The 12,919-nt window shown below is 41.3% G+C and overlaps 1 protein-coding gene across 3 annotated transcripts in view; it reads left to right on the top strand.

Moving 5' to 3' along the window:
* ZNF131 (zinc finger protein 131) overlaps window positions 1-12,919 on the top strand; it is a 232,284-nt gene that overhangs the window by 161,486 nt on the left and 57,879 nt on the right. For all 3 annotated transcript variants that reach the window (XM_029577960.1, XM_029577950.1, XM_029577970.1), the window contains one exon: window positions 8,662-8,792. In XM_029577960.1, coding sequence (XP_029433820.1) covers window positions 8,662-8,792 — 131 coding nt within the window. The remainder of the gene's footprint in view (window positions 1-8,661; window positions 8,793-12,919) is intronic.

The following is a 12,919-nucleotide window of genomic DNA, read 5'->3' as shown; positions in this document are numbered from 1 at the left end:
TGACCGTACAACTGGGAGAGTTCTTAACCTCCCTGGACCTCTCAGAAGCCTACCTTCATATTCCAATACATCAAGACCACCAGCATTTCCTACGCTTTGCGGTACTGGGCTGCCATTATCAGTTCCGAGAGTTGCCCTTTGGCCTAGCAACTGCCTCCAGAGCATTCTCCAAAATTATGGTGGTCATGGTGGCGGTTTTGAGGAAAGAAGGGATCCTGGTGCACCCTTAGATGATTGGCTGATCTGGGCTAAGTCGTGGAAGAGCCTCCAGCAAGGTCAGGTCCCTCCTACAGGAACTCAGTTGGCCGTGGTCATTGTTAAAAAATACCATCCTAGAAGCACAGTCTAGATGTATTCCACATTAAGAAAGGTGGCAAGAAGGCAAAACGATTACCGGCATGGTTAAAAGGGGAGGTGAAAGAAGCTATTTTAGCCAAAAGATCTTCATTCAAAAATTGGAAGAAGGATCCAACAGAAGAAAATAGGATAATGCATAAGCGTTGGCAAGTTAAATGTAAGACATTGATAAGACAGGCTAAGAGAGAATTTGAAAAGAAGTTGGCCGTAGAGGCAAAAACTCACAGTAAAAACTTTTTAAAATATATCTGAAGCAGAAAACCTGTGAGGGAGTCAGTTGGACCGTTAGATGATAGAGGGGTTAAAGGGGCACTTAGAGAAGATAAGGCCATCGCGGAAAGATTAAATGATTTCTTTGCTTCGGTGTTTACTGAAGAGGATATTGGGGAGGTACCTCTACCGGAGAAGGTTTTCATAGGTAATGATTCTGATGGTCTAAACCAAATTATGGTGAACCTAGAAGATGTGGTAGGCCTGATTGACAAACTGAAGACCGGATGGTAAACACCCCAGAGTTCTGAAGGAACTCAAAAATGAAATTTCAGACCTATTAGTAAAAATTTGTAACCTATCATTAAAATCATCCATTGTACCTGATGTCTGGAGGATAGCTAATGTAACCCCAATATTCAAAAAGGGCTCCAGGGGCGATCTGGGAAACCACAGACCGGTTAGCCTGACTTCAGTGCCAGGAAAAATAATGGAAATTGTTCTAAACATCAAAATCACAGAACATATAAAAAGACATGGTTTAATGGACAAAGTCTGCATGACTTCACCCAAGGCAAGTCTTGCCTCACAAATCTGCTTCACTTTTTTGAAGGAGTTAATAAACATGTGGATAAAGGTGAACTGGTAGATGTGAGGCTTCTAGGAAAAGTAAAAAGTCATGGTATAGGTGGCGATGTCCTTTCGTGGATTACAAACTGGCTAAAAGACAGGAAACAGAGTAGGATTAAATGGACAATTTTCTCAGTGGAAGGGAGTGGGCAGTGGAGTGCCTCAGGGATCTGTATTGGGACCCTTACTTTCCAGATCATTTATAAATATATTGAAAAGAAATACGACGAGTGAGGTAATCATATTTGCAGATGATACAAAATTGTTCAGAGTAGTTAAATCACAAGCAGATTGTGATAGATTTCAGGAAGACCTTGTGAGACTGGAAAATTGGGCATCGAAACAGCAGATGATATTAAATGTGGATAAGTGCAAGGTGATGCATATAGGAAAAAATAACCCACGCTATAGTTACACAATGTTAGGTTCCATATTAGGTGCTACCACCCAAGAAAGAGATCTAGGCGTCCTAGTGGATAACACATCGAAATCATCAGTTCAGTGTGCTGCGGCAATCAAAAAAACAAACAGAATGTTGGGAATTATTAGAAAGGGAATGGTGAATAAAACTGAAAATATCATAATGCCTCTGTATCGCTCCATGGTGAGACCGCACCTTGAATACTGTGTACAATTCTGGTCGCCGCATCTCAAAAAAGATATAATTGCGATGGAGAAGGTACAGAGAAGGGCTACCAAAATGATAAGGGGAATGGAACAGCTCCCCTATGAGGAAAGACTAAAGAGGTTAGGACTTTTCAGCTTGGAGAAGAGACGCTGAGGGGGGATATGATAGAGATGTTTAAAATCGTGAGAGGTCTAGAATGGGTAGATGTGAATTGGTTATTTACTCTTTCGGATAGGGGGCACTCCATGAAGTTAGCATGGGGCACATTTAAAACTAATCGGTGAAAGTTCTTTTTCACTCAGTGCACAATTAAACTTTGGAATTTGTTGCCAGAGGATGTGGTTAGAGCAGTTAGAGTAGCTGTGTTTAAAAAAAGGATAGGATAAGTTCTTGGAGGAGAAGTCCATTACCTGCTATTAAGTTGACTAAGAAAATAGCCACTGCTATTGCTAGCAATAGTAACATGGAATAGACTTAGTTTTTGGGTACTTGCCAGGTTCTTATGGCCTGGATTGGCCATTGTTGGAAACAGGATGCTGGGCTTGATGGACCCTTGGTCTGACCCAGTTTGGCTTGTTCTTATGTTCTTAACATGGACAAGATCAACCTCAAACCCTCCCAGTCCTTAGAGTACCTGGGAATCTGGTTCAACACCAAGCAGGACAAGGTCTTCCTACCTCCCTCAAGGATAAGGAAGCCGATATACCAGGTGCGTTGGTTGACAAACACAATGCGCTCCAGGCTGTGGAGCTATCTCCAGGTCCTCGGTCTGATGGCGTCAACCCTGGAAGTAGTACCGTGGGCAAGGGCACATATGCGGCCACTCCAACGCTCCCTGCTGTCACATTGGAACCCACTGTGTCAAGACTACTCGATTCGCCTCCACCTACAGATGGACGTATGTTCTTGACTCCAGCAGTGGATACAGGAAGTTCATCTAAGCAAGAGTGTAATCCTGTCCCCACTGAACTGGATAGTCCTCATGACAGACGCGAGTCTCTGAGGGTGGGGAGCTCACTGTCAGGAATCGATAATCCAGGAGTGATGGCCCAAGGAAGAGGCGAGCTGGAACATAAACCACCTGGAAGCCCGAGTGGTTAGATTAGCATGTCTGCAGTTCAGCCACAGGCTCCAAGGACAGGCGGTCCGCGAGATGTTGGACAATGCAACAACAGTAGCCTACATCAACTGCCAGAGAGGAACCAAAAACCACCAAGTGTCTCTGGAGATAGACCCCGTATGGAATGGGCAGAGTTAAATCTACAAGGGATCTTGGCCTCCCACATCGTGGGAAAAGTCAACATCAGAGCAAAATTTCTCAGCAGGGAGAGTCTAGATCCAGGGGAATGGGCATTGTCGATCAGAGCCTTCCAGCTCCTAGTAGATCTCTAGGGCCATCCATGCATTGACCTACTGGTTATATCTCACAATGCAAAGGTCCCCCGATTCTTCAATCACAGACGAGATCAGCGCTCCCAAGGGATAGAGGCCCTTGTCCAGACCTGGCCAGAGGAGAATTTACTGTACGCCTTCCCTCCGTAGCCTCTGCTGGGCAAGATCATCCGTAAGAGCGAACACCACAGAGGATTAGTCTTCTGTTGGCCCCGGATTGGCCCAGATGCATGTGGTATTGCAGACATGCGGAGGCTCCTCATGGAGAGCCCCCTATGCCTCCCCCCGCTTAGGGACCTTCTCCAGCAGGGTCAGATTCTTCACAAGGATCCAACTCTATTTTCTCTTACAGTCTGACCCTTGAGAGGGCTTGCCTGACAAAGCGTAGATATTCGGCAGCCGTAATTGTCACCTTGCTCTGCGCGTGGAAGTTCTCAACGTCCCTTGCGTATGTACAATCTGGGGAATATTTGAAGCAGGGTGCCCCTGTGAACGAACAAAAGCCCCATGATTCTGGAATATTTACAGAACGACCTGAACAAAGGATTGTCCTTCAACTCCTTGAAGGTCCAAGTGGTGGCTCTCTCCTATTTCAGGGGTGAGGTAAACGGATCCCACCTGTCGATGCATCCGGACTTGACCCGTTTCCTAAAAGGAGTTAAACACCTCCAACCTCCCTTAAAGTGGCTGGTCTCCCTATGAACCTCAATCTAGTATTGGATTGTTTTAGCAGGACCTTCCTTTCGGACCCTACATAGTCTGTCTCTATGCCTGTTAACATTGAAGACTGTATTCTTGGTGGTGATAATCGGAGAAAGTTCTTTTTTACTCAACGCACAATTAAACTCTGGAATTTGTTGCCAGAGGATGTGGTTAGTACAGTTAGTATAGCTGTGTTTAAAAAAGGATTGGATAAGTTCTTGGAGGAGAAGTCCATTACCTGCTATTAATTAAGTTGACTTAGAAAATAGCCACTGCTATTATTAGCAACGGTAACATGGAATAGACTTAGTTTTTGGGTACTTGCCAGGTTCTTATGGCCTGGATTGGCCACTATTGGAAACAGGATGCTGGGCTTGATGGACCCTTGGTCTGACCCAGTATGGCATGTTCTTATATGCTTGGCTCGTCGCATCTCTGGACTACAGGTGCTGTCATGTCGGGAGTCGTTCCTTCGGTTTACTCCAGGAACAGTACAGCTTCACACCATCCCCTCCTTCTTACCAAAGGTAGTCTCTGAGTTTCACCTGAACCTATCCATTTCCTTACCATCCCCTGATAGACGAAAAGACACAGAAGACTACCGCCTCCTACACCATTAAATTATTTATTTATTTAAAGGCTTTTATATACCGGAGTTCATGTACTAGTACATACCACTTCGGTTTACACAGAACCAATATTGGAAAATTACATCAAACAAGTGGGTATAAAATAACAAGGCTAACTTTGTAGGAACTTAGAACTTGAGGTAAAGGAGAGAACAGGACCAAGTGGTAACAGATCAATGTAAATAGCTAAATAATAAATACAAATTCTTACAATGAATACAAATACTTACAGATTACAGTCTTCAAAATCTAAGTTTACATCTTCAGAATAATGTTTAAATCTACAAGAACTAACGGTTACATCTTCAAGGTTTGTAGACTTCAAAGCTGAGGTTACATCTGACTTAAAATGTCAGTAGGCTTTTAGTACGGTATCTGGAATTTTCAGAATTGGTGCACAAGACAGACTGCTGTAAAAATCTTTAAATCCTGCTGTTCTTGGAACCTGACTGGCAATCCTGTAGAGTGCAGGAAGGCAGCTGCCATTTCGGTGGCAATCCTTTCTGGGCATGAAGAGCCAGCACTAAGGGATCGTGTCAGAGGAGACATCCTTTGAGGCTTTGGGGCCAGCAGGACTTTTCAGTGCTGCTTCAGTATGCTGACTCAGATGAGAGGGTTTGAAAAAGAGGGACAAAAAACAAAAGCGTATTGGGACAGATTTATCAAATGTTTGCTTCAGATTTTGTAATGACAGTATCCCAGTATTTGCAAAGAGAGAAAGAGTAGGACAAATTAGAACAATTTTTATACCAGAGCAAAATCTTGATAAAGTTAATGCTAAAGCATAAGTATTAGAAAAATAACTTTAGATAATTAGATGACTGTTAAAATGAGACATAGATTATAATTTCTTTTTCATTACTAATACAATTTTTTAAAGTGTCCCTGGGCCAAATATTCAAAGTATGTTCAGCGCTAGATAGCCAGATAAGTAGAATTATCCGTCTATGTAGCGACCACTGAATATCCAGCTATGTTCAGCGGCTGCTACATAGCTGGATAAGTTGTGGGCGAGCAATGGGCACATCGGGGTGGTGCTACTTAGCCAAATAAGAAGCGATATTGAGCCTTAGATTGATAAATTATACTGGTAAGTTAGACCTGCTCAATAGAGGGTCTAAACTTAGACTTATATGACTTAACTGCCTAAGTAGCGCCTGCTATGGGGATATTCAGCAGCATTGCTAGATATGTCTATCTAGCTAACCTATCGAAACCTATCCATGTTTTTTTATCTACCCTCATATGTATAGCCACTGCCATCTTTGTAGCTAGTCAGAGATGTGCTGATCTTTATTACAGTGCCACTCGGACATATTGACACAGGTAACACTTTAAATATAGCATGAATAAATGAAGAATGGACTCGGAACTTTAAAAATGAAGGGTGCACACTTTGTTGTAAAAATGTGTGAAAAATATGCAATAAAGAATATTATTATGATAATTAAAGGAAACCTAGGAATAAGAGCAAAAAGCATAATTAAAACTAAAACTGGTGAGAATTGAAGGTATGAATAAATATGTGGATAAAGATGAGCCAGTTGATATAATGTATCTGAATTTTCAAAAATCATTTGACAAAGTACCTCAGGATAGACTCTTAAAGAAATGAAAAAGTCATATGATACAAGGCAATGTTCTATTGTGGATTAAGAACTTGTTAAAAGAAAGAAGACCGAGTAGGGCTAAATGGTCAGTTTTCTCATTGGAGAAAGGTGACTAGCAGAGTGACCCAGGGATCTGTGCTGGGACTGCTAATGTTTAAGATACCTGCCAATGACCTAGAGATGGGAATAACAAGTGAGCTGGTCAAATCTGATGATGATACAAAATTATTCAATGTTGTTAAATCACAAGAGGACAGAGAGAAATTGCAAGGGGACCTTGGGAGACTGGGCATCCAGATGGCAGATTACATTTAATGTGGACAAGTACAAAATGGTGTACATAGGGAAGAGAAACCCAAATTATAGTTATATGATGCAAAGTTCCACATTGGCAGTTGCCACTTAGGAAAAAGCTCTTGGCATCATCAATAATATGTTTAAATCTTCTTCCCAGTGTGCAGCTGCAGCCAAGAAAGCAAATAGAATTCTAGGAATTATTAGGAAATGAATGGGGAATAATCAGAGAATATCAAAATACCTCTGTATCTCTCCATGGTGTGACCTCATCTTGAGTATTGTGTTTAATTCTGGCCACCACATTTCAAAAACAATATAGTGGAATTAGAAAAAGTTCAGAGAAGGGTGACCAAAATAACTGGGATGAAACAATTCCTCTCTGAGGAAAAGCTAAAGAGGTTAGGGCAGTTCAACTTGGAGAAGAGACAGCTGAGGGGAGATAAGATAGAGGTCTATAAAATGAGTTGATTGGAATGGATAAATGCAAATTGGTTTTTTACACTTTCAAAAAATACAAAGACTAAGGGACTCACAATGAAGTTACTAAGTGATATTTTTAAGAGAAATAAGAGAAAATATTTTTTTAACTCAACACTTTTTTTTTATTTATGAATTTTATCGCATATACATGCAATCAAATTATCCAAGCAATAAAAAAATTGAGGCAAACAATATAGGAAAAAAATAAATAGAACATATAAGATTGTAAGACCTCATTTATAATAAAGTAAAACGGGGAGATTTAAAGGAAAAGTAATACTCAACACATAATTAAACTGGAATTCGTTGTTAGAAGAAGTGATGAAACCTATTAGCGTAGCTGGGTTTAAAAAAAGATTTGGATAAGTTTCTGGAAGAAATGTCCATAAACTATTAAGCTGGACTTGGAGAAATCCAATTGAGATAAGCTGTTTGGAATCTATTGAACCTAGGAATCCTGCCACATACTTATGATCTGGATTGGCCACCGTTGGAAATAGGATAGACTATTGGTCTGACCCAGCATGACAAAATTTATGTTCTTATATTCTTATTAATTAGAATGAATATTTGCATATCAAAATGTGGGCGCAAGTCTGGTTGTTTTCTGAGCAAGATATCAGCCAGTCTTGTACTGTGTGTAAATGGACACTATGGGCTGGATTTTTAAACCTATGCGTGCGGCCTACATTTGTGAGCACTACCTGGCCCTAGGGGAGCCCCGATGGCTTTCCCCGATCCCTCTGAAATCAGAGCGGCCTCAGAGGGAACTTTCCTTTGGCCCCCCCCCCTACCTTTCCCTATCTAACTTGCCCCCCATCCCTACCTAAATCCCCCTCTACCTCTGGCAAGTGTAACTTGTGCACGCCGGCCAGCTGCTGTGCCAGAAGCCTCGGTCCCACCCCGCCCCCAGACCGCCCCCACCCCTTTCACAAAGCCCCGGGAAATACGCGTGTCCTGGGGCTTGGCGCGCGTCGCCAGGCCTATGCAAAATAGGCTTGGCGCGCATAACCCTTTTAAAATCTGCTTATCTATATTGAGTAAGCCAGCAAGTGGGAAAGTTATCAGAGAAAAGTTACCTGGGTAAGTTTAACCAGATATTCAGCAGAACTTACCCGGGTAACTGATCCGCTGGATAAAAAATCTGGATAAATTTAGGATAGGTTGTCCAACCATGCTTATCCGGTTAATTTTGTGCAATGCTGAATATCAGTGATGCCCAGATAAAGTGAAACTGAGGTCTGGGAATGCTTTTTGTGCTGCCTCTTGTTATCCAGGTACATTTTTGAGCTGGAAGTAAGTTGCCCAGACAAAATTTAGCCAGGAGTGAGGGACAGGGGAGATATTCAAATCTCAGGTTTTGTCTGTTTGACTTCAAACATTAACAAACCCTTTAAATAGCAACCTCAAAGTGCACTGATATTGTAACATAAACAGCAGCTTTAATCTTTGTTTTTAGTATAATATCAGTTAATTTTCCTTGAATTAATGGTTCAGAATAGATGAAGGTCTGAGAGGGCCTTCCATTTCTGTCAAGAAAAATTTGAGCACAACCACACCTTCTGTATCATAATACATATCCTCCCCCTCCCCTCTAAAAAAAATAAAAAAAAAAAAAAAAAAATCAATAGAGGAAAAAGTTTTTATAAAAACTACAAAAAGTAAACCAGTTGTTGCAGTGATTTGTTGTGAACACTTAGTAGTAATACTCTGTTTTCCTCAACAGGTGAAAAACCATTTCAATGTCCCAACTGTCATGAACGCTTTGCTAGAAATAGCACACTTAAATGTCATTTGACTGCTTGTCAATCTGGGGTAGGAGCTAAAAAAGGAAGAAAAAAACTCTATGAATGTCAGGTAAGCAATTACAATTACCTTTTAAGTTTGGTTTGTTTTTGGTGGTGGGAGTGGCCCTTTTTTTGGGGGGGGGGGGAGAGTTACAATAAGTTATATGTTGTAGCATATTTGTTTGAAGATACAAGACTTATAAAGGAAGAAGAAATTTTATGATTAATATTTAGAAGCCATAAATTAAATTCTTTTCCACAGGTAAAATGTTTTAACTGTGGAAATGAACTTTTTAATAATTGCAAATCACAATCTCTTTACAGTCAAAAGTTGAATGCACCCAAATTAGATGTCAATAGCAAGCATTCGCTATATTCCTTAATTTCACAGCAACAACCCAAACGTGTTTTGTAGGGATCTTCATCTAATCAGTGTATCACTTTAATTGATCAAGCATAATTTTAGTTGGAGTAGTTATAATCATTGGTCCAATATCAACATTTTTAAACTATTTTTATGCATATAAAACTTCCATTGCATTATAAAATTCAATGGAACTGTACCTGACATATTGCCACATTTCAATGCCAACTGCTCTGCATCAGGTGATCTGTGTCACAATTGCCACCTTTGCAATTTAGTAAGTATGGGCAGATGCCTCCATTTTTCTTTGAAATCTGGATGAGAAATCAAACGATTCGTTATATTTTGCAATCTACCAATGAAATCACATTATGTGATGTCATCTCAGCCAGTATTATGGTAGGTTAAACCAATGTAGCTTTCCAAAAGGTCTTTTCCACTGAAATTAGCTAAAAACTGTGGCATAGTCAGACCCAAACAGACCATTCAAGCTCACAATTTAAACTTAAAGGATGTGTGGTCCATGATCAAAAAATCAGTTTCTGTTTCCATTGTAATAACTTCAATACCATATTGCCTCTCTGTCTACCTTATGCGATCTGGTCCAAAATTAATCACTGAATATCCTGAAACACATGTTTATGCTCAATAAAATGCTGCACCACGGTGCTTCTCGCGTCAAAGTCAACAGGCAAATCTTATGTTCAACCAGCCGTATACAAATCTGTCACTGTGTTTTTCTGATATAAAATTTATTGCAGGGACAAGCTATTAAATAAACTACATATATATAGTAGGGATGTGCATTCATTGGTCCATTTGTTTTGGCGATGCGCGCCTACCTTCCATTCGTGAGATACGCCCACACCACTGAAACGAATGTACCAATGAATGCACTTCCCTAATGTATAGTTCTTATTCCAAAATTGTATTCAGATGGAAATTGATTATGTGTTTCTATCCAAATTAATGCACACACACAGCATTTTCCACAAGAGTATGTCCCAGTTTCTTCCATGAATCAATGTCTCAAAGGTTTAATTTCACTAAACTATCTCTAATATTGCACCAATGGAAAAAGGCAAACAGAAACTCCTCAAAATTTCATAATGTTGCAGAATTCTCCAGTGTGTTATAATTCTACAGTGGAGAAAAATCTTCAGAGGGATAGCTATGTTAGTGTAGCAAAAATAACAGGAAGCCAACCACCTCCTGACATTTGTAATAATTCTACAGATTTCCCTCAAGGTCGTGGTATCTCTCAAAATATACGTTTACCTGGTTTCTTCTCTTTATGTGCCTCTTGTAACAATAAATCTCTAATTGTAAATAATGCAAGATAATAGGCTTGTTTCACATATTTAAATGGATACCCTTTTTGGAGGTATCTATTGCCAAAATTCTGGGCTTTAAGCTTGTAATCTTGTATGTCCAAGCATGGTCTTCTAATTCGTAGAAATTATCCTATAGGCAAATTTTTCTTAAATCACGTGCGGTGACAGCTTTGATAAGACACAAAATTATTACATTTTTTTGGTTTATAAAGAACACTAGTTTGTAATTCCTTCCACACTTACATGTAGATTTTAAAAGGGCTGCACATGTGCCCATAAAGTCGCGTATTTCGCCGTGCACAAAGTTACATGCTATTTTATAAACTATACGCATAGGATATAAAATAATATTCACGTGCATATGTCTGCAACTCTGCGCACATATCTTACGCGTGCTTGGGGGAAGGAGAGAGAGAGCGAGAGAGACTCTTTGTAAGGCTGTCTGATACTCTATATTTGGACCATTTTAAGGGATGAAAATTCTAACGAGTAGTTGATTTGTATCCTGCAGTCTCTGCTAGCTGCATTGTACAAACCAACTCCTTTTTATCCCTTATAAGGCCTAAAATTATTTTATGATGTCAATTTTACAATGGATACCTCTGAATGTGTCTAACACCACCTTCCTTACCACAACCCACCTCCCGAAAACTCACCCCGAATCAAAGTGGCCCCTTAAAATGGTCCATATATAGAGTATCAGACTGAGCCTTACAAAGAGTCACTCTCCTCCCCCCCCACCCAAGCACGCATAAGCTATGTGCGCAGAGCTGCAGACATATGCACATGAAAAGTATTTTATCCCAGGACAAGCAGGATGCTAGTCCTCACATATGGGTGACGTCACTGAACGGAGCCCAAGCGGGAAAACTTTCTGTCAAAGTTTCTAGAAACTTTTGACTGGCCCCAGTGAGGCCACTGAGCATGCCCAGCATGCTATGATATTCTCTGCCACAGGTGTCTCTCTTCAGTCTTCGTTTTTTCTGCGCTGCAGCTAGCATCGCGGATCCGGAGCCGTTGAGTTTACCTCAACTGTTATTCGACTTAATAGTCGGAAATTTGAAATTCTCTGTCACAGAAATCTCTCGGGGTTTGTTCTTGCCGGCTGGTAAGTAACCCAGTCAAAAAAATTTTTGATTTCGGAGATATTTTTAAATTCTCCTTAGTCGGATCGACGGCCGTCGATTTTACAATGTCCACAGGATTTTAAAAATGCCCTGTGTGTATGAGAAAAATGTCTCTTACAGACCCGCACACGGAATGTGTGATATGTTTAGGAAATAAACATGATGTCCATAACTGTCCACAGTGCGCGGAGATGACTCCAAAAACTAGGAAAATCAGGCTTGAAAAGATGGAACATCTATTCAGCCTGCAACTAATTCCTTCCACATCGCAGTCGTCGAAGTCGTCTCCGGCTGGAGCGACTAAGAGGATAATACTTAAAAAACCTCAACCGGGACCTTCGGGAGACCACTCGTCCCCTTCATCGTCCTCGACGTCGACGAAATCGATAGACAAATCAAAGTCGAAACATCGACACCGTCATCGAAGCCCCTCGTTGTCCGACTCGGCTTCCCAGGAACCCTCGACAGCGAAGCGGCCTAAAAATCAGGAAACCTCGGAGTCAGTAACGCCTCGGCCTACCTCCACTCCGATATCGACACCAGAGCCGCCACAAGGTACGTGTCAGGAAATTGTGCTTCAGCCTACGCCACCGCCCTCAACCGCTCTGCTCCCAACGGTTGTGCGGTCGGAATTAATCCGTCAAGCGATTTCACAGGCTCTGAAGGAACAACTTACCATACCGACTTCATTGTCGATGCCGATGTTCTCCACATCGATGCCGGCAAATTTGCCGATGCCGGTGACTATACCGATGCCGGAGTCAATTTTGGCTCCGACGGCTCAATCGACGTCGACACCAAAAATAATCACGTCATCGACGTCGATATACGCCCAAATTCCGGCTGTAATGTTACCACCGTCGACGGAATCGACACCGAGAGCATTCCACTCGACATCTACTTCGAGGACACCTATCCTTCCCTCGACAGTTACAGAGCAGGAAGATACTGAGGCCCAGGAATTGGCACTTTTTCGACGACTCTCACAAAAATATCAAAAAGTTGTCGATAAAACTCCTCAAAAACGGATGGACATAAATCCTCCAATGATCTCCATCGAGGACCCATTACCTGGACCATCAGGTATTCCTACTAAAACAATCCCAAGACCTCCATATCAACATCCAGATGAAGATGACTCTTGGGATGAACAACAATCTGAGACATCTTCTGAAGAGTTCATGTCAGAACCATCACCACCTGAAGTAAGAAAAAGATCCCCACCTGAGGACTTATCCTTTTCAAGTTTTGTCCAAGAGATGGCGGATAACATTCCATTCAAACTTTCCACTGAAGATGATTCAAGACAGCATACCTTAGAGGTATTACAATTTGTGGACCCACCAAAACAAGTTTTGGCTATTCCCATCCA

The sequence above is a fragment of the Rhinatrema bivittatum genome, chromosome 1, assembly GCF_901001135.1.
Source record: "Rhinatrema bivittatum chromosome 1, aRhiBiv1.1, whole genome shotgun sequence".
Lineage (NCBI taxonomy): Eukaryota > Metazoa > Chordata > Amphibia > Gymnophiona > Rhinatrematidae > Rhinatrema > Rhinatrema bivittatum.
This window is presented reverse-complemented; position numbering and strand designations above follow the sequence as displayed.